The 19,211-nt window shown below is 39.6% G+C and overlaps 1 protein-coding gene across 1 annotated transcript in view; it reads right to left on the bottom strand.

The window, feature by feature from the left end:
- Window positions 1-11,591: 11,591 nt before the first annotated feature.
- The window catches only part of CAPZA2 (capping actin protein of muscle Z-line subunit alpha 2), a 32,444-nt gene continuing 24,824 nt past the window's right edge, over window positions 11,592-19,211 (bottom strand). Inside the window, exons 8-10 of the mRNA XM_075147320.1 lie at window positions 16,105-16,176; window positions 13,483-13,545; window positions 11,592-12,576 (exon numbers count right to left, since the gene is read on the bottom strand). Coding sequence (XP_075003421.1) covers window positions 12,436-12,576; window positions 13,483-13,545; window positions 16,105-16,176 — 276 coding nt within the window. The 3' untranslated portion in view covers window positions 11,592-12,435. The remainder of the gene's footprint in view (window positions 12,577-13,482; window positions 13,546-16,104; window positions 16,177-19,211) is intronic.

Consider the following 19,211-nt stretch of genomic DNA (forward strand, 5'->3'; position numbering starts at 1 on the left):
TTCAGAAAGGGCACGAACAAGACCCACATCGGCTCCCGGCATCTGTGAGCGCTGGGAAACGTCGTCAGCTTGGTTCAAAGGAGGCAGACACCCCCCTGACCTTCAGCTGATGCCTGGTTAGTGATCGAATCCAGCTAAGCAGTGTTATGCCCAACACCTTTTAATCTTAGATACATAATAAACAACAATATATATACGCATGCATCCATGCGTGTATCTACACGTGTATCTATATACACATAAATACATATGCATATAGCGCACCTATTAAACATATCAGATGCATATTAACCAATATCAGGGATGAACTGGAGATGGCAGTCTAAACTGAAGTCAGTGATGGTGAGAAACAGCATGCCAATGTGAGTGAAAGCACTGGAGGAGAGTTCATGGGATCCCATGCCCAGCACTTTTCAGACATACCGAAGTCTGAACAAACATACGAAAAATCTGTTTTCAGCTAAAGCACACGGTCCTTAGTCACAGTCCGGAGAACTGAAAATATGCTAAGAAAGACTGAAATAAAAAGTAATGCTTAATTTACAATTTAATCAATGTCTTTTCATTAAAACAAAGATACTGCAAAAGTATGCAACTACAGACTTCTGAACAGTGTAGCCAGCTGAAGGTTCTGCTCCCCGTCTTAAAAGTGAGATACTACGGTATTACAGGAATATTCTTCAGCTGAAAGGAAGACAGTAATTTTAAAAATATGCCACCATTACTAATGAGGAAAAGTCAAATAAGCATTCACATGCCTCGAGCACCACTTGTCAAAAAGCTTAAAAAAATTGTCTTCCTTATTACTTCCAAAGCAGTACCAAGATGGGGACATGGGGATGAATCTCTGCCCCTTTTATTGGTTCAGAAAGCAGGGGAGCTGAGTTTGGCGGAGCCAAATCTTCAGATTCCCAGAAATCTGTTTAAACCAAAGGAGGATGGAGAAAACAACGAAAAGGCAAACTCCCCTAAACCCACGGGATTGTCCATGGCCATGGGGACTCTGCCAGAAAACGCTGCCAGGGTGACGTAGAACTTGTCTGGGCAGTTGTAGAGGAGGGAGGAAAGACCGCCTGAAAGTCATTTGAAGATCTTTACCAACAAGAAAATCAACTGACAAGCTGCCTTAATTGCAAGACAAAAACTCACAAAAACTGAGTTAGAACTGGCTCAGTTAAGAATCAGATGTCAACGCAAAGGCAGGGCAAAGAAAGGTGTTACCAAATAGTGGGTGCAACTCAGAGCAGTGTTTCAGTATTTTTAGGCAGTGTTCAAAATAAATCTTAACCAGAAAAAAAACCAAACCCCAAACCAACAAAAAAACCCCAAACCTGTTTTCTTCTTTTGCTTTTTTGCCTAACAAATGACTCTTCTCCCTCAACATGAGATGGGAATTCCACCCTGACCACCAGCACAGTTAGGCGTCAGTGCGGGACAGAGCAAAAGCACATTGACTTTTTTTTTTTTTTTTTTAAATCCATGGAAATATTCCCCAATAGCACTTACATATTTTTACGAAGTAGGTGGACGCACACATTCATTGAGGCATTTTATGAAGATCCTTTATAAAAATCAGGTGGTGGACCAAGACACGTCAGTATTTGTACAGGATGGTATGTGCTTAGGATTCATAAAGGAATCACGCCAGCTGCGAGGTTGGCCCCTGGTCAAACAAGAGCTCTCGGCAAGTCAGAGTCTGGCATCTGCATCCACACGTTCTGTACCTCACGGGAGGCAAACAAGGCTGTGGGAGAAACGGGGAGGCAGAGACAGATGGCGAAAAGCCCGGCGGGAACCAGCGCTGGTTTCTCCCTCCCCCGTTTACGTCCGGGAAAAGGACAAGAGCTCAGCTCCCCAGATCCATGCCTTGGACTGAAGCCAAACAGTAAATCTGCCTTTTTTTTTTTTTTTTTTTTTTTTTTAAGGAGATGCATTTGTGGGATGCAGGAGATGGAGAAGACATGGAATTTTTTCACTGTTCCGTATATTGTTCTTTTTTTTTCTTAAGAAAAAAGATATTGAAAGTAGTCTGTAATTTGCTGAGCATTGATGCTATATTTAATAAACAAAGCTTTTTAAGAGAGAAAAAGGTCTCAACTCCTCTCCTCTGAAATCTGCAGTTAGCAAAGTATGGTTTATTTTTCCCCTATCATTTGTCAACACAGCATCTTTATCAGCTATGTATCAGTAGAAACACAGAAATCCACTGACAGTTACATTTTACTTAATCTCCAGAAATCCAGATGAAGGAAATCGAGCAGTCACAGTGCTGGGTCACGTACAGATAATTATTGCTGCTTGAGGCTGGCAACTATTACAGCTCTGACTGTAGGCAGACGGGGATGGAGCACGCAGCGCATCCTCTGCCATGGAAGCAGGTAGCATCCAAATGGCACACAATTTCTTATATCACAGCTGGATTTGGCTCCTGAGCCAAATCTTGTTAAACCTTAGCAAAATCAAGTACCAAAATATCCTTTTGCATTGCCTCATGCAATTCTTTCCTCTTGGCCTGCTTGTCTCACCTCTTCACCTCCATCCAGTACATCATTGCTGAGAAAACTCTCTGCAGACCATGGAGCCCCCATCTGCTTTCCCCCTCCACAGATGAAGGTCTCCATGAGCTCTTGTCTTTAAATTCGGGCTATAGAACAATTGTCTGTCTTACCTGTTAGATTCATCACACCCTACGTTCTTCCTTCCTTTGCTCTTCAGTCTGTTTTGCTTTATCTATATTCCTGCTGGTTCACGGCATTCTCTCTTCTGCACCCAGCAGTTGTTCTTCACATCCAAATTCCTTTCTCCCAGCATCCTTTCAGTCAGTCCATCCTGCCTCCCCTTTTAGTAATGATGCAATCACTACCCCTACATCTACCTCACTATATTTAGGTTATAATATTGTGGAAAAAGGAGGAACATATTTTGCTGATGTGTAGTGAGAAAATGTACCCAATAATTTGTGCCTAAACAGAAAACCTTGTTGATAACCTGATGTAGGCCATTAAGGAGAAAGAGAGTTCTGGAAAGGCAAAACCACAATGGCCATTTCTTGAGTAAAAGTGGCCTGGCTGCAAAAGTGACATTTCAGAGTAAGCCTGGCCTGGGACTTAGAGGGATCCACCCTCTAAATGCTCATGAAGCAGCAGAATAACCCCACGGGCAGCATTTCTCACTTCTGAGGTAGCCCTTGTCTATAAAACATTTCTTGTTCAGCAGCAGGAGCTGAAGACCCTGCAGCCTGGCCCAGCCCCGCCTGGGCAGGTGATGGGGCCAGGAACGAGAGAATGAAGCTTGCCGCTGGTACAGACACCTGGGCTGCCCAACACCCTAAAACAAAGCTCCCTGTTAATTGCCGGTGCCAACCTCCTACCTTGCACTGAAGTGGGATGCTCACATTTGTTAACTGACCCATGTTTCAAGAAGAAATTTCATTGATTTCACCGTAGGCCTTCCTTCCCCTCTTAATATAATCTGAATATTTCATTAATATTAATCTGAATAGTTCCTATCTCTCTTCTTCTACATTATTCAAATAGGTTGTCTGCTCTTCAGCCAAACTGAGACCTAGGTGACTTCTACACTATAGGTATGCTTTTATATAACATTTTAATATTTCAGCCTCCTTCCGCTTGTGAAGAACGCAGAAGATGGAGTCCCACCCAGTCTGAGAAGATTCTCTTCCTTCTCACACCTGCTGGTGTTGGTAAGCCCAAAGTGAAGTGACTTTCCCTGTCATAAATGACTGCTAGCGCACATCCCACTCACTATCTCCCACCACGCAGCTCCGCATTTACCGCGCAGCCGAGCACCGCTGGACAGCCTTAGGTGGGTGCCTGCCGCCCCGGGAAACCCCGGGCACTTCTCACACCCCCCGACGGCTTGTTGAGAACGAGGTGGGTCTGCACTCAAGCACTGGTTGATACCTGCAGACCCATTATTCAGTACATATCCCTGGCCCCATTTACTGCCTATTACTGAAATCCGGCTGTACATACGGTATTATTCATTTCCTGATGGCTTCTTTCATGACGCTTGCCACTACAGTACCAAGTACTTCATAGACTTCACATGGACTTTTTCCATAATCTCTTTTGCAAACAGAAAGCTGTGGTGGAGAAGGAGTAACACTAAATATAGTCACTAATGTGGGATCTCGTGCATCGCTGAATACTCATGACATCGTACTTGTTGAACTCCAGCCTTCCGTCAGTTTGAAACAGCGAGTGCTTCTGCACACCTGGGTTTCTCTGGGCTTGTACGCCCCAAGGTGAGGAACACAAGCAGGCCCCTAGTAAAGGAGGATTGTATGGAGCATTAAATGGAGGCGAAATTCTCCTAAATCCCAACAGCTGCTGCTGCGTGGGGAAAAGGGTGGTGGCCCTGCAGCTATAGGGCGAGCAGAGTGCCGCAGCGACTGGGAGGTGGCACCAAGGTCAGGGCAGCAGGCTCAGGCCTGGCACCAAAACATTTTGCAATGGCTCTGAATACATAAATGGAGCATCGTAGTACTTACACCAGAGCTTTATACAGACACAGACTGCGAGAGGAGAGCCTGGGTACTGCTGGCCGCTTCCTCTCTGACTCGTTCTCCTTGCCAAAGAGTGACCACGCAAGGGCAGCTGCCCTCCCACAGCCTCCCACCCTAGGTGCGACGGAGGTGACTTGCCCAGCATTGGGGTGCTCTGCGCGCCGGTGAGGGTGAGGCATGCCCGTGGTAGTTATCTGAGTGGCTTTCAATTCCTTCCCTTCTCAATATACCCTGCCCTTTCCATACATTGGCCCTTAGAAACAGGACTCGTTTTAATTCCTCCTTCTGCTATTTAGCCATTTTCAGAGAGGGAGAGAAGACTTTCTTCTGCTTCCCCCATTGCTTTTACTAGAGAGATTTGTATATTTTTCTGGCTGTCCCATCCCTGAGAAAATTAGCTGTTAGGCCATTTCCATCCTGAGATATAAACTGTTCCCAAAGTCTTTATCTTCTCTATTTTGCATTTTTTATCTTCTGTGCGGAGGAGATTTTAAATCCTTAGGAACCCCTCTCCTACAGGCTAGTCCAAGTCTGCCCTGGCTAATTGGTTTTAAAGGCATACCTTCCCCCCTGCTGCTCCAACATGAATTCTGTCCCGTCTCAGTTCCAGACACACACACATCTGGTGAATCCTCATTTACAATTGACTCCAGCATCGGCTCACTTCACTTTCTGTTTAGACACAATCAGTGCAGCTGAAGAAGCCAGTTTGTCTTCATCCTGCTGACTGGATCCGTTGCTCTGCACGGCAGCAGGGAAAAAGAACAAGATGAAAACCCTGGTGGGTAAGCAGGGAGCTTCACCCATACGCTTCCATTCTTTCCTCTCAGCATTTCCTAACCTTGCTGGCAGGCACAAAGAGCCATATTGAAGGGTTTTTTCCTTATAATTTCATCAATAGACTACGAGAGGTTCTGAGCAAAGGACACAGTAATGGTTGCTGTTTCTATGTTTTCTTCTTCTGTGGAATCTCCACCACCAAAGACAGCCACGGGATTGTAGCAAACCCATCATCTGCAGTGAAAATCCACTGTTACAGATAACCTTGGAACCTCCTTCACTGCGTCTGTTACTTTGTTGGTAATTTTGATTTTTCCCAGAACAATGATCCTTGGTTGTGGGATTGCAGGGTTGCATCTGCTACTGCCCTCTTTCTCAACCTTGTCATCATCTGTGTTTTGACACCAGGCACTGGGTTACCACACTGTGTCAGCAGCTACAATTTGGGTAGCAACTTTACTACGTCTGGAAGGATCTTTTCTGGAAGGATCTTATCAGGAGGGTGAAGTATCAGGTAGCTGGATTTATTCTTTGGGAAATTAGGTACTGGCACTCTCTACCTTCATTTACATTCAGGTAGAATAACTCTGGTCACACCAACTGCTGGTAGGTCCGCATCATTAGGATACAGAACAGTCTCATTTTTGTACACTCCCAGCGCCTACTTTGTCAGCAGAGAAGGATAACATCAGGCACACACACCTAGCGGTAGTAGGTTGGGGTTTTTTTCCCTCCTTAATTTAGCATTCAAAGCCAGATTCTAGCAAAAGGAAATCCAACTACTATGTTAATATCACGATAGCCTGCAATATCACAAGGACCAAAATGAACAATATGCAGAGAAAAACAAGCTTCTCAGAATGAACAGAAACCAAAAACAGGATGTAGAGAAGTGACGTGAAGTGTTGGATTTCATGCAGAAATTAGAATTGCTGGATTCAGTCTTTAGCCTAAAAGCTACATAGTCTGGAGACGCTCCTCAAATACATAAAATGTGTTGCAAAGAAAACGGGAACAAGCTGTTCTGTATGCCCACAGCTAAGATAAAAAGAGGTTAAGATCCAGCAAGGAAGATTTAACTTTTCTTAATATCTACCTTAATACTAATAATACCAAAGCCCTACACGCACTTGGAGAGGAAGGATAATCTTTATCATCAGCAATTTCTTTCAGAGCAGACAAGCCTCTGTCCTGCCACATACGGTTGAGATGCAGCTGATCCTGCCACACTGTGGAATAAAAAACAAGATGAGCTTTTGCTTTCCATTCAAGGATTTCAAGACTTCTACCACCACTATTGTTCAGAAATCTTCCATCAAGTATCTGAACTTTGGAGTCTTTAACCATAACTGTGTTTTGGCCAATCATATTTTTGCTACCTCATGTTCCTATTTTTACAATGAAGTGAAAGACTTGCAAAGCTTACCAGTTTTACAGCATCTGAAAGCTGGTTTAACAATGCAGCGTCACGTAAAAGGAAAGAAGGAAGCAGATTTTTCTTCCTGCTATTTAGTTTAAAACTGCTAATGGCTCTTGAAAGCTCAGATTTCTATTCCAGTTGCTTGTGCAGGTATTAACCTCAAGTGTCACAGCAAAGTTGAAAATGTATTTAAAAAATCTGTTCATCTTTTGAATGCTGATTTATTTTGTAATTAGTTTATTCCTTTTCCAAGCCTCCTTGCCTAGTTTCCAAATAACATGGATGTTATTACTGCACGCTGCTACACCAACAGAGAAGAGTAACATGCGCTAGGTCAACACACGAACAGCAGTTTATTAACAAGGGCCACAGAGGCATTTGGAGCAGCATCCTCAGGAGTTTTGACTGGATTCAGATGGACTGTGCCGGGGTGGGAAGGACAGCTCAAGCAATACTTGAAGCAGGCCGTCGCCGCTTGCGAGGCACGGGTTCATGAACAGCACGTGTACCCAGACAGGCGGGCAGCAGAGGCTGTAGCCCACCGGGCACTGTCCCCCCAAGACTCCTGTTGTGAGTGCTCTGCCAGCCTCCATCAGACCTGCACCCTGGAGCGCAACTTTAATTTAACTGACCCTCTCCTCAAGAGCTGCAGCGTCAGGCTCCTACTCTCCAGGCTGAACAGGAGACTTGGTTGAGTGGAAACACGTGGCACCTTTCTTCCTTAAGGAAGGTCATAAGAGATCACATTCTTGTACCTCTTCCAGTCTTGCTGACGCACCTTACGTTACAACTGGACGAACTGCCTTACCTGGGAAAAGGCAGCATGACGGCATCCCAAATCCCAGGGCTGATATTTGGGCCCCTTGCTGCATGATCAGCCCTTCTGGCACCTTCACAGCACAGCAAGAATTTGAACATTTCTGCCTTTGGGCACCTAACTTTTAGTACCCAGCTCCTGCAACAGATGCCCAGTCCGAGACAATACACACGACCATCCGGTACCCAAGCAAGCCAGGACACTGGGCCGGCAGGCAGCTCAAACAGGCGAAAGGAAAACATTTTAAATCCACTGCAGCCTAAGAGAATGAAAGGTAAGTATTTTTCCTGTACTTGAGAGCTTGTGGCTGTGATTTTTCTGTTAGATTCATAAACATGTTATTTGCAAAAGAGGAGATAGCCTGGTTCTCTTTTAGCCAGTTGAAAGAACATTTGCTCCAGGGAGATTGAGTCCCTTCTTTACCTCATGGGACCAAAACTCTCTCCTCTACATCTGAGGAAAGTAGCCTAGGTTCCAGATGTACCACGAGAGGCAACTTTTGCCTTAGCCAGCTGTTGCACCATAACTGGCAATCCCTCTGAGGACGTTTTTACTTGCTACGAAAGAGATCGTGAGCATGTTTTTCTGAACCCCTCCTCACAACGCTGCTTGTCTTGCATTCACAGTGCTGTGCCAAAGTTGTAGTTCAGACTCCTACATTTTCATTCCTAAGTAATTTCTGAAGTAATCTTGGAAGGGTAACTCAAACTTTGAGTTGCACGCTAGGAAACTACTTCTTAAAGGAAGTACTCTCAATTCTTTCACTGATGCCTACAGTAGCTGCAGTCAGTATACACTGGATACTGAAAAATATTAAGCACATTTAAATACAAAACTGAAATAAGTATTTACTACAAGTCATTATTAGCATGTGGTGTTGTCCCCCTAAAACAACCAACCAAATAGTACTTTAGCAGGTACATTTACAACCCTGTAAGCTGGAAGTTGTTTCAGATCCGAAGTTATTTCAAGTAACTTCACGCAAAAGTCCCTACAAGCTCCTCTTGAGAGGAAAAAAACCTAACAGATTTGCCCCTGCACAACTTTATTGATTTGCAAGGAACAGATGCACAGGCAAGTCTAAACATGTTTACAGAATATATCCTTTAAGGCAATGATTACTGCTCTTACCCTCTCGTGATGAGCACATGGATAATACGCTGAGCAATACCTGTTACAGTAACAGAGGAAAATACTGCTAGTAAAAAAAACCTACCAAGTACTAAGCATTCACTTTCACAGAAGGAATAAAGTACATATTCACAGTTCCTTTCCTTTAGCTGTGGAAAAGAATTGATTTTTTTTTTGTTTAAATCTGATGCAAATTTTCCCCTTTCAAAACAAAAAAAAAAAGAGTTCAGAGTTGACACTGTCACACAAAAATTGACACTTCAAGGTTATGAACAAACTAAGTTTAATCTAAACCTAGTTTACAGTTGCATCAGAGGAAGAACAGTTGCAGTCTCTTTCCAGTAAACGAATGCAACAGAAGCTATGTCTGTGTCCGCAAGTAATTCAGTACGATAGGCGTGAATCCATAGAATCAGTCAATGTTCAACCTCTACGCCTACAGTACATACAGTCTGGGAATTTGAAGGCCAGGTTTAGTCTGATCCTCCAGACATCCTCAACACATCGGTGGTTTCAAGCTGCCTGAAGGAAAACACTGCTATGGACTCACGTCACCATTAGGGGCCTGACGGCATCTGGTGCACACCCAGAGCCCAGTTCCCAGTTCGGATTTCTCCCACAGGAAGTGAACTCAAGAGCACCAGAACTGCTTTGTCAGCCAAACCAGTATGTGGCAAGTGGGGACGAGAGAGGGATTACTCCCAAACTGCACAAACTACATCACTGCCGCAGGTGGGGCTGGAGTCATCCCCTAAAGAGAACACATCTATTAGGATGTTCAGTCTCATACAATACTTGTAACCTTGGGCTGAATGACTGTTTATTACGCCTTGCGGTGTTCCCAACTGAACCAGCCTGCAGAACTGCTTTCAGCGTGTAGAGCATAAGAAGCAGTAGTGACGTAACCAAAATTACAATGATTTTAAAGTTGCATTCTACCTGCAGTGTGAATTAAGACAGACACACAAAAAGGGGCTGCTCAGGAGAACCTGAAAGCAGAATTGTCAGTCCTGTTGCAGATGTTCAGAAAGAACAATTGCTTACTTGCATAAGTTAGAAATTCCTTCGTATAAAGGGGCACTAAGATGCATGAGATGTAATACACTTCATAAACACAGGCATTTTACAAGTCCATATTACAAGCCATAATGTCTAGTACATCAACATTCCACAATACAAAGCTTGTCTTTATATTTAAAAATAGAATATAAACAAACAGTAATTCACATCAAGACAGTTGCCACAGCAAAATTTCTCAGAGAAAATGCTTTACCTACACAAAATACCCTAAAGCCTAATAAGCAAGCTCTAAAAGTTCTCCAATTTAAGAGCAGTAAGGGTAGAAACAAAAAAAGTGCAAATGACATCCAAAATTTCGAGCGAAATCAGTAACTTCAAATGTGCCATGTGCCTCAGCTGATACGCAGGTCAGCTTCATCTGGGAGTCATTACCCCTAAATACGATACAGCATACCATTTCGAAAAAGTAACAGAATAGTTGATTTACTTATAAATTGCTTTATTGAAGCTATAACTTAATAAATTTGACGTTCAAGGTGTAAAATTATGTCACAGACTAAAAATCAACACAACAGGAAAAAATATAAGTAATACAAATCTACTTATGTCACCCTACTGGTAGAATTGAACCTGTAGGATGCTATTCTTTAAGATAAGGAATTAAGACTATCACAGGACTGAATAAACAGAGAGGGAAACACAGTAATAGGGTACTTCACAGTAAAATACCTCTTTATTAGGAATATATTTAAAACTAGCTTTTATTCAGGTAAGAAAAATAGCATTCTGACTTTTAGCCAGTGCTGATTCTAGTCATATGCAATATTCTAACAGCTAGAAAAGTTATTTGCACCGTTGCTGCCCATTAACCGTTCTCCTAACTGTCCATTCACTGTCTTCTGGTTTTTTTTAGCTTGTTCTTAAATATGTTGAAGAAATTCTTCAAACAAGGTTTGTGTTTAGATCTTAGTTAAGATTGACAGACTGACTTGACAGTGACTCAGCATCTGTTATTAGCTCACATATGGCTTTTATAAGCCTTCTTTTAAAGAACAACATGGTTCAATAGCTGATCTACGAAGACAATTCAGAGGGCAACTCTCCAGGAAGACTGTGGTAGAACAAATCCCACTCTTCTACTATACAGTTTAGTACTGTAAAGTAGCAGCAATTTCAAGAACTTCAGTTAATTCTATACCCCTTTATAAGACAGCACTGAAGAACAGAATATAGGGGTAGTGCTATCACTAGTCAACAGTAAACTACTTTGTGTGTACATTTTTACACTCAGTACAAGTCTAGACTCTCTCTCTTGCTATGCTGTAACTTAACAGTTTAAGGTAATTAATTGGATCATGCTGTAAACAAAGATATAAAACCTTTGTGTAAGCTTTACTGGTTTAGGAGTGTGCATAAATACCTGCCTTCTAAAAAAAAAAAAAGCTGTTTAGTTTTCCATCATAAGCATGTAATTAGGTAGCATATTTTAAAACAGGTTTTCATCCAATTAAAAATGAAATCTATGCATTTCACAGAAGTGTTATACAACATTTGTAATGAAGTCTGTGTTTTTTAGATACCTAATGTCCATTTTCAATACGAGATGTATCAGACAGGGAAAGTATTCTCCAGACAAACGTGTTATTTTTGGTCTTGTAATTTCTTCCATCCTCTGTAGCCAATATGAAGCTAAAAGATACCTGTTTTAAGTAGACTCCCATATGTAGATGTTTCTTAAATGCAGATGGAAACAATGGATGATGATATTACAACAATCTCCAAATACACTGAGAATAGCCAATAGGCCGCAAGTTTGTGGCTGTTTTAAGCAGTATTTTAAAAATACATAGAAACACCAAAAATAGGCTATATCAGGAAGTAATCTGATACTCAAATAAATAGAAAATTTGCATTTTAATGTCACATTGAATTTTAGTACATTTCAATCCAAGAAAAAAATAAACTGACAGACATAGTAATGAGTACAGGATTATATATATTACAATATGCCTTGTTATAATACATTTGTGGCTTTATGATAAAAAAACCTCAAGGGCAGATGGAGTTTGAACTCATTTAAGTAATTGTCAGGAACAAAGCATTAAATGCATTTCTGAAATAAGTACTTTTATTTAATTTCAAAATCTTAAAACAGCATTAGACCCTGGCCTTTTCTTTAAAAAAAAAAAATTAGTTACTATGGAGTTAGCTAAATAAGTATTCTGAAACGTTTAAACAATATAGAAAATGCTTTTCTCAATTTTACATACAATGAAAGGATAGATGATTTCAAAAACAGCACCTATGGCTAACTCCGTGTTGACCTTGACCTAGAAATGCACATTATTGATCTCAACAAGGAATCCAGCAAATTTTGGAAGTTGTCCATTTCACATGAAAGCAAGAGAAAGGGTTATCATATGCAAAAATATTTTTCAAACTGTTCTTAACGTGTAATTGAAAACTAAAGGCATGGTCTTTTCATTATAAAAAAATAAAGGTACAACAGAAACTCTAAAGGAAGATATTCAGCTATACTGAAGTTGCAATCCTCTGAAAAGAAAGAAAAAGGAAAAAACTCAATTAGCTAAGCTTTGTGCTCTAACCAAACTACTTACAGTGATTTTCAATGGCAAAAGCCCATGCTGACTGGGTGATTTGACAGTTCCAAATACTTTTTGTAATAATTTTTATTTGTATACAAGGACACTAAAATGATCCAGTCATGCAACGTTCACTTTAAGCATTCTGCATCTCTTTTCCGATCTTATAGCTAAGGATCTTGTTCCAGTCAATCTTGGTGCGGGTAACTGGCAATTGTCGACGTAAGGCCTTGAAAGTAGTGTCCGACATAGTCTGGTAATTCTCGCTGATAGCAGTCTGTTAAACACAAAGTCATACAAAGCAAAGACACATGAAGAACAGAACTAGGATGTTATATAAAAAGTTAAATGATTGAGTAATCTGTTACCTCTTAAACAAGCTTAATAAAAATATGTCAAATTAAAATAATATTTTATGAAGGAAAGCTGTTAGATCTAGATTGAAACTATGTGAAGAAAATTAGTGAGACAGATGCAATAAACCTGGCTGTAGCTCAGGTGTTTCAGCAAACCACAGTGTGGTTAATCAGCAGCATGAATAAAATGCTGATCAGAGTTAGCTCATACATCGTTAATTTCAGACACCAGTCTTCCACTGTTTTGCCTGTGGGGATGGGTAGAGTCAGCCCACAACATCGTATGAACTTGAGTCTAATGCATTTGATACATACTTAGTAAATTTTTATTAAAGAGCATTTTTTTTTTAAAACTGACAGAACATGGTGTCTGAAATTTACCTTATGCTCAAGACCTAAATGAACATGAATCCACTTCTACAGAGGATATCTAGGACAGTTATACTTTTCTAACTTTAAAATGACTAACTGAGATGGATAATGCTTATAGTCATATTTAGCAAAGCTGTCTAACAGAGTAGCCTCTGAACAGAATCTGTAGAAAAATTCCGCTTAAGGTATGCACTAATACTTAAAGAGATCAGAATTGCCGGTATTCGATCACGCTAGGGACTTTTCTGCACTCAAAAAAATGACTTCTAAATGTAACAGTAAGTAGGTGAGTGCAATCGTCAAAAGGTATGGAAAGGGAGGATAGAGTTAATAACAGCATGTAATCTATTTATATTTGTATGGAACTACATTATCTTAATATCAAAAGCTTGCTAATTATAGAACACTAGCTTTGATTAAGAATATGGTAATGTTATACATGTGAGTCAGCTTACCTGATATTCATTTTCTGCAGCCTCTACAATTTTTATAAATTCCTTCGCTGTCTGGGCTTCGTTCTAGAAAAAGAGCATTTCAGTTAGGTCTGATGTACAGCATGATTCCAAGACCAGTTGGATTATGTTTTTTCCTATAGTTATGAGAGATGTCAGGTAGACTCCATGAGAACACATGACCATTTAGTGGCTAAACCAAACCTAAAAAACACATTCATCCAAGAGGCATATGCCACATTATTATAATATTTATATTATTATTATATTAAAAATATAAAAGCAGTCCAACTGCAACAAGCATAAAGATTACCATGGAGCTCTTTACACTATTTTGATTTTAAATTCTGTGGTATGATAAAAAGACATATGGAACAGAACAGCATTTGGAAATATGAAAATGCACACACGTGTGTCTAAAAACATGCAAATTATGGATATTAACATTCATAATGTTAAATTTCCACTACAAATTCAGGAAAACTTAAAGAACACCAGCTAACCCAGAAGTATGCAGAATACAAACAAAAAACCAAAACATCCCTAAGTACATCTTGCAAAAATGAGGGTGCAACACACCACAATGTCCAAATTTCATCATGACTGATAAACAGTTTCTTGGCTTTGGGCCTCATCCTTAAGTATGCAAGCGTGTGTGTGTTTCAAAAATAAAAAATGACCCATCAGTCAATCTGGAGACAAATTAGCTGAAGTGCTTGAAAGAAGTCTCAAGAAGGAAGTGAGGGTTCATGAATTTCAAAACTTCCAACTTGGTGTTGGAGCCATTCCTAAGAGTGCTTTTGCAGAAGCTGTTGAAAGACAAGAGTGTTCTTGCCCCACATGATCCCTCATTCCTACAAAGGCAAAGACTGGGAGCAAGATACAGCCACTTCAACTACAACTGGTTCAAAGTTTCAGTGAAACCACACCTAGCAGCTGTGAAAGCGCTCCTGGACACCGCAGAAAGAGATGAAGGAGAAGACAGAGACCAAGTAGAAAAAATGAAAGGGTTCTGACTTTTCAGTCAACTGAGGCAATGATTTCAAAGGCTCTGCTAATGACAGGAAGAATTCGGGGGTATGAATTCTTACTTGACTCACAGAGAAATTAGGGATAAGAACGTAACCTTCAGCAAAATTATTCATAAACTCTAGCAACAAGAGAACTCTCCAGTCACTTACTTCAGTTGTGACCATTGATGGTACAAAATTGTTTCTCTGCCAAGCAACAAAAAAGAGGAGTCATTGGGGCTCCTTTTAATCTACCTGCCACTCCTTCTGTGTGAAATATGAACCTGTACAGCCTCTGCCCTCTATGAAGCTCAAAGCCAAGGCTAAAAATTGGTAACCAGCAACATACTTGCTTTTGTTCTAGCAGGAGGTAGGAAAGTTACGTAAAAGATGTTTTTCTACTCATCGGTCTTCTGCTGCTTTACTAAATTGCAGAACAGGATTAAATTTGGATTCATGGAAAGTGAAGCAAAAGCTATTGAAAGGAGAACTTCCACATAATCTTCCCTGAAGCAACTCTTAGTTGAATGAAAGACTGAACAGAGTCCTTTGCTTAGGGGGTCAAAAGTAATTCTATATCTACAGCTTCAGAAGTGTTATCAGTTGGCACCACACTCCCCCATTCTTTATGGTGCTATTGCAACTGAAAAGCCAACAAGCCTTGCTTTATATTAACAATGTTCTTTATTGATGAATTGAGCTTTGGAGCCAAATTGGTCACTACTAGTCCTTATCATTAAAATACTTCTACTGTTCACTTTTACAATTTCCATTTGCCAGTTTAACTGCACTGGCTTAAGTTTAATTAAAGAACACTCCAACAGAAAATCTTACTGTTTATAAACACAATCTCCAGTAGGCAAGAACATTATTTCAAAAGTAGTAGTTGTCCATGTTGCAACATTACCAACTCTTAAAGGATACAGCTGGTACTATTTCCAAACAATTTTTATTTCTACTGTCTGCTCCTCATTACTATAATGATCCATTTGGAAAGAAGCTGAATAAAATTATCCTTTATATTTAAAGCCGAAGCATCTCTGAAAGGGCTTTTTGTACAGAAAAGCAAGAGGCTGACAGCACCGGTTACAGACAGGGAGGAAATGAAGGAGAATACCCACTACTGCTTCTCAGCTGGTAGCATTTGTTCACTATTTTTAGCATACTGGTCTTCTCCCAGTGAGCAAAGAAGGCAATCTCCTAGAGACCGTACTACTTCAGTGCGTTATTACAACTCAAACCTGCTTCATATTCAAAAATTAATTCTATAGGTCACTCTGCAGACCAAAGTTTAAATACAACAGAAGTGCAGAAAAACTGACAGCAAGCTAAATAAAGACTTACAATCAAAGTTAATTTAGCTTATATAAGCCACATGCAAGCATACATTAATTTTAATTTTTTTTTTTACTTTTTTTTTTTTTAAACAGTAGCTACATGTTAGGTAAAAGTAATAAATATTACATACAAAATATTTATAAATTAGACCATTAATTCCTATTCATGCAGAAGAGTGAAGTAGCCACCAAACTTTTGCGTTTTTTTAAGCTTGCTTCTCTTTTTAAATTAAAAAGTCATTTCAATATACACACTAAGGTCTTTAAAGTTCACTTACAGACACTGTTAGAGAATCTTGTATGTCTTTATGGCTCACCAGCTGAACATTACCATCTTCATAATAGTGAACCTACAGAAAATTAAACAAAGAACCTCATATTAAATGTTACAGACCAACAACATAAAGGAAAATCAAAGTATTGTAGTATTTATCATAATAACAAACCTACAGGAATCAAACAAAAACACACATAAAATGTTACAGAACAACAAAACCAAAACCAAAATGTTGTAGAATTTAAATATTTTTGAAGGGGATTAGTAAAGAAGCTACTCTGGAAACATTTTTGTGTTGATGTGTCTTAAGCAGTATTTCATGCAAAGAAGTTTAGAACCATAGAACCATAAGAACATAGAGTCCAACCGTATACCTAACGCTGCCGAGTCCACCACTAAACCAAGGTTTTGATTAACATCATGAAGATGATAACATACTATTTACGTGACCTTACTAGAAACTCTTGAAATGGTGAAGTTATATTTAAAGTGAGAATAGTTTTGGCAAGGCTTCAGGATACTGTGAAGATGTTTTTTGCTTCACCCAAACTGTTTTCTAGGGACAGATATTTTCCTCTATTAGATATGGCTCATAACAAAAGCTGGTATTTATGTAGACAAAGGAGCTCTTTGGGACAAAGTTTGCCAAGGTTAGATAGCAAAGTAGCATGAAATCTATTTACTCTTGAAATGTTGTATCTACAGAACAGCTTCCTTGATTATTTTGCAGGAGGAGGAGACCAGTAAAACCCTACCCAAGCTAACTTTAGTACTTTTAAATTCAGTTGGGAAGGATCTGAAAACATTCAGTTTCTAATGCAACTATTGGAAAACGTAACAAATAGGAAGCATATGTAAAAGTTACATGTAATCATTCACAATAACTGATATAGAAGAGTTATGCAGCTCACTGACACTAAAACACGTATCTTTAAAGATTTTTTACAATTTTGATAAAGTCAGCATAGTCAGCGTAGCTATGTTATGAGGAATTGAAGAATTTGTCTCTCACCCTACTAGGCAAGATAACATTTTAGTTTGGAGATTAATGCACAATACTATAATTTCATATACATTATGATCATGATGTGTGCATGAGACCCTCAATTTTATAAACAATAGAGAAAACACAACACAGAGAAAGACAGCTATAATACCTAAGCAAAAGAAAGGTTTCCTATATGAGAAAAACATTATTTCCTATGATTCATCTTACGTTATTATTTTGCTTATTGTCAAATACTTGTTTTTCAAGAAAAGCTTCTTTTCAAATCAAACATTACTGGGTGAAACTTCTGCCAGCCTTTTTCAATCCAGTTCCTAAGAGATGATTAGTGCTTACTCAGTGCAAAATTCTGAGAGCTCCCAATGAAACAGCAGAACCCAGACAAGCATAAACCTCCTCCTTTCTCCGTCACTATCCACTGCAGAAGGCCCAAACCTCCCCTGTGCTTTGAGGCCAACATCAGCACGAACATCTTATCTGTCTCACTGAGTCACATTCTTGGCAAACACTCAGGCCTAAAAACTTAACGGGATGAAGAGTCAAATCTAATTCTGGAATGTGTTATATCTTATACAAAATATGAGAAGTAACTGTTCTGTACTATACCTCACTGCTGACATCCTTCTAGAATGCTAGGTCTGGGTTCAGAAGACTACAAGAAGGATGATGTTTATGAACAGAACCTCTTGGAAAGGTTAACTAAGGAGGGATGAGAATAACAAATTATCTAAGAGATAAAGTTAGTAACCAGTACACTTATCAGTTGTTTTCCATGCACAGTTGGAGCATGTCAAGCGCCATAGGGACTTATTTTTAGTAAAAGACTCTGCTGCTGCAGTTTTCCCCTTACATATAGTTCAAAGAAAATTAAACAATGGAAGAGATTAAGACAGTTGAGAATCTCCTACATTAGAATTTATTAATAGAATTAAAAAAAAGAAGGAAGAAATTGTGCAAGTGACCTTAAAAATACTGAACACACCTGAAGACAGCAGGTGATGCTGGAATTTTCCCCAACGTATTAATAAAAGGTCTTATCAGAAACAGGGCAATGGCTGTATTGCTGTCATAAAGATTCTGCAAATAACACTGAAATTCAGTACTCTGAAATTTCACTAATGTTATAATGAGTTCATATTCTAGAAAATTATTTTGCTCCTTAAAAAAAAATTAAAGCACTTTTTTTTGTTTGTTTCTTTGGAGAGGGGAAGGGGGAGCACTCCCACATACATTGAAGAAATTGTACACAATTTCTAAAAATTTGAAACTGAGTTCAAAATTCCTTGATGAAATAAGCAGTTCCTATACAAGCAAAAAAAGTAAAACTTTTCATCACTCCCCAAAACACAGACTTTAATGAATGTAAATAATGTCTTGATTAATTATGTGAAATAGTAATAAAAGACAAAATCAGCTGGTGCCCAAATTGAGATGCCTATTAAAACCTGACTAAACTCCCTATTCAGGGTATTTTCTAGGCTACTGGGCTAACCTTTACCAGAATTAGGTAGACACTTGCCTGCTTGTTCTGGAAAATCTTTTAAGGCATTTAACCAGAAGTGCATGCTGTGGAGAAAGTCTTGACAAGCCTAGAAGTTATTTAGGGTGCTTACCATGACCATCTTGATCTGACAACATAATACTGGCCGTCCACATTTTGACTATCATTCCAGTCGTTACAGAATTTGCCCCAGAATGGGAAATCAGATTCAGGCCCCCTGCTTGGGTGGATCTGAACACATCTACCACATCCTGAAATAACATCCTAAGTCTCAGGTTATGGCTAGAAAAACATTCCATTGCATCTTCCTTCTGAAATCAAGTCACTGAGCAGTAAGGAAGTACAAAACTCATGGGGGCACAAGAAGAGCAGGAAAAGGGAACTTGACTCTATGACTTGTAAAAAAAAAATAATAAAGTACTACGCTGAAAGCCAGACTGCACTAAGATTCTATTCCTGATCGCAGAATTGTTTTAATAAACTCCTGCACAATATGTGTACACATTCCAGGGAACCAATCGAGGAAGTCAAGTCCCCCTGCCTACCACATGACAGTCAGACTTCCTTTGGTCTCAAGATTGCTGCATTCCTCCTTGGACAG

This window comes from Calonectris borealis, chromosome 1, assembly GCF_964195595.1.
Source record: "Calonectris borealis chromosome 1, bCalBor7.hap1.2, whole genome shotgun sequence".
In the NCBI taxonomy this organism is placed as follows: Eukaryota; Metazoa; Chordata; class Aves; order Procellariiformes; family Procellariidae; genus Calonectris; species Calonectris borealis.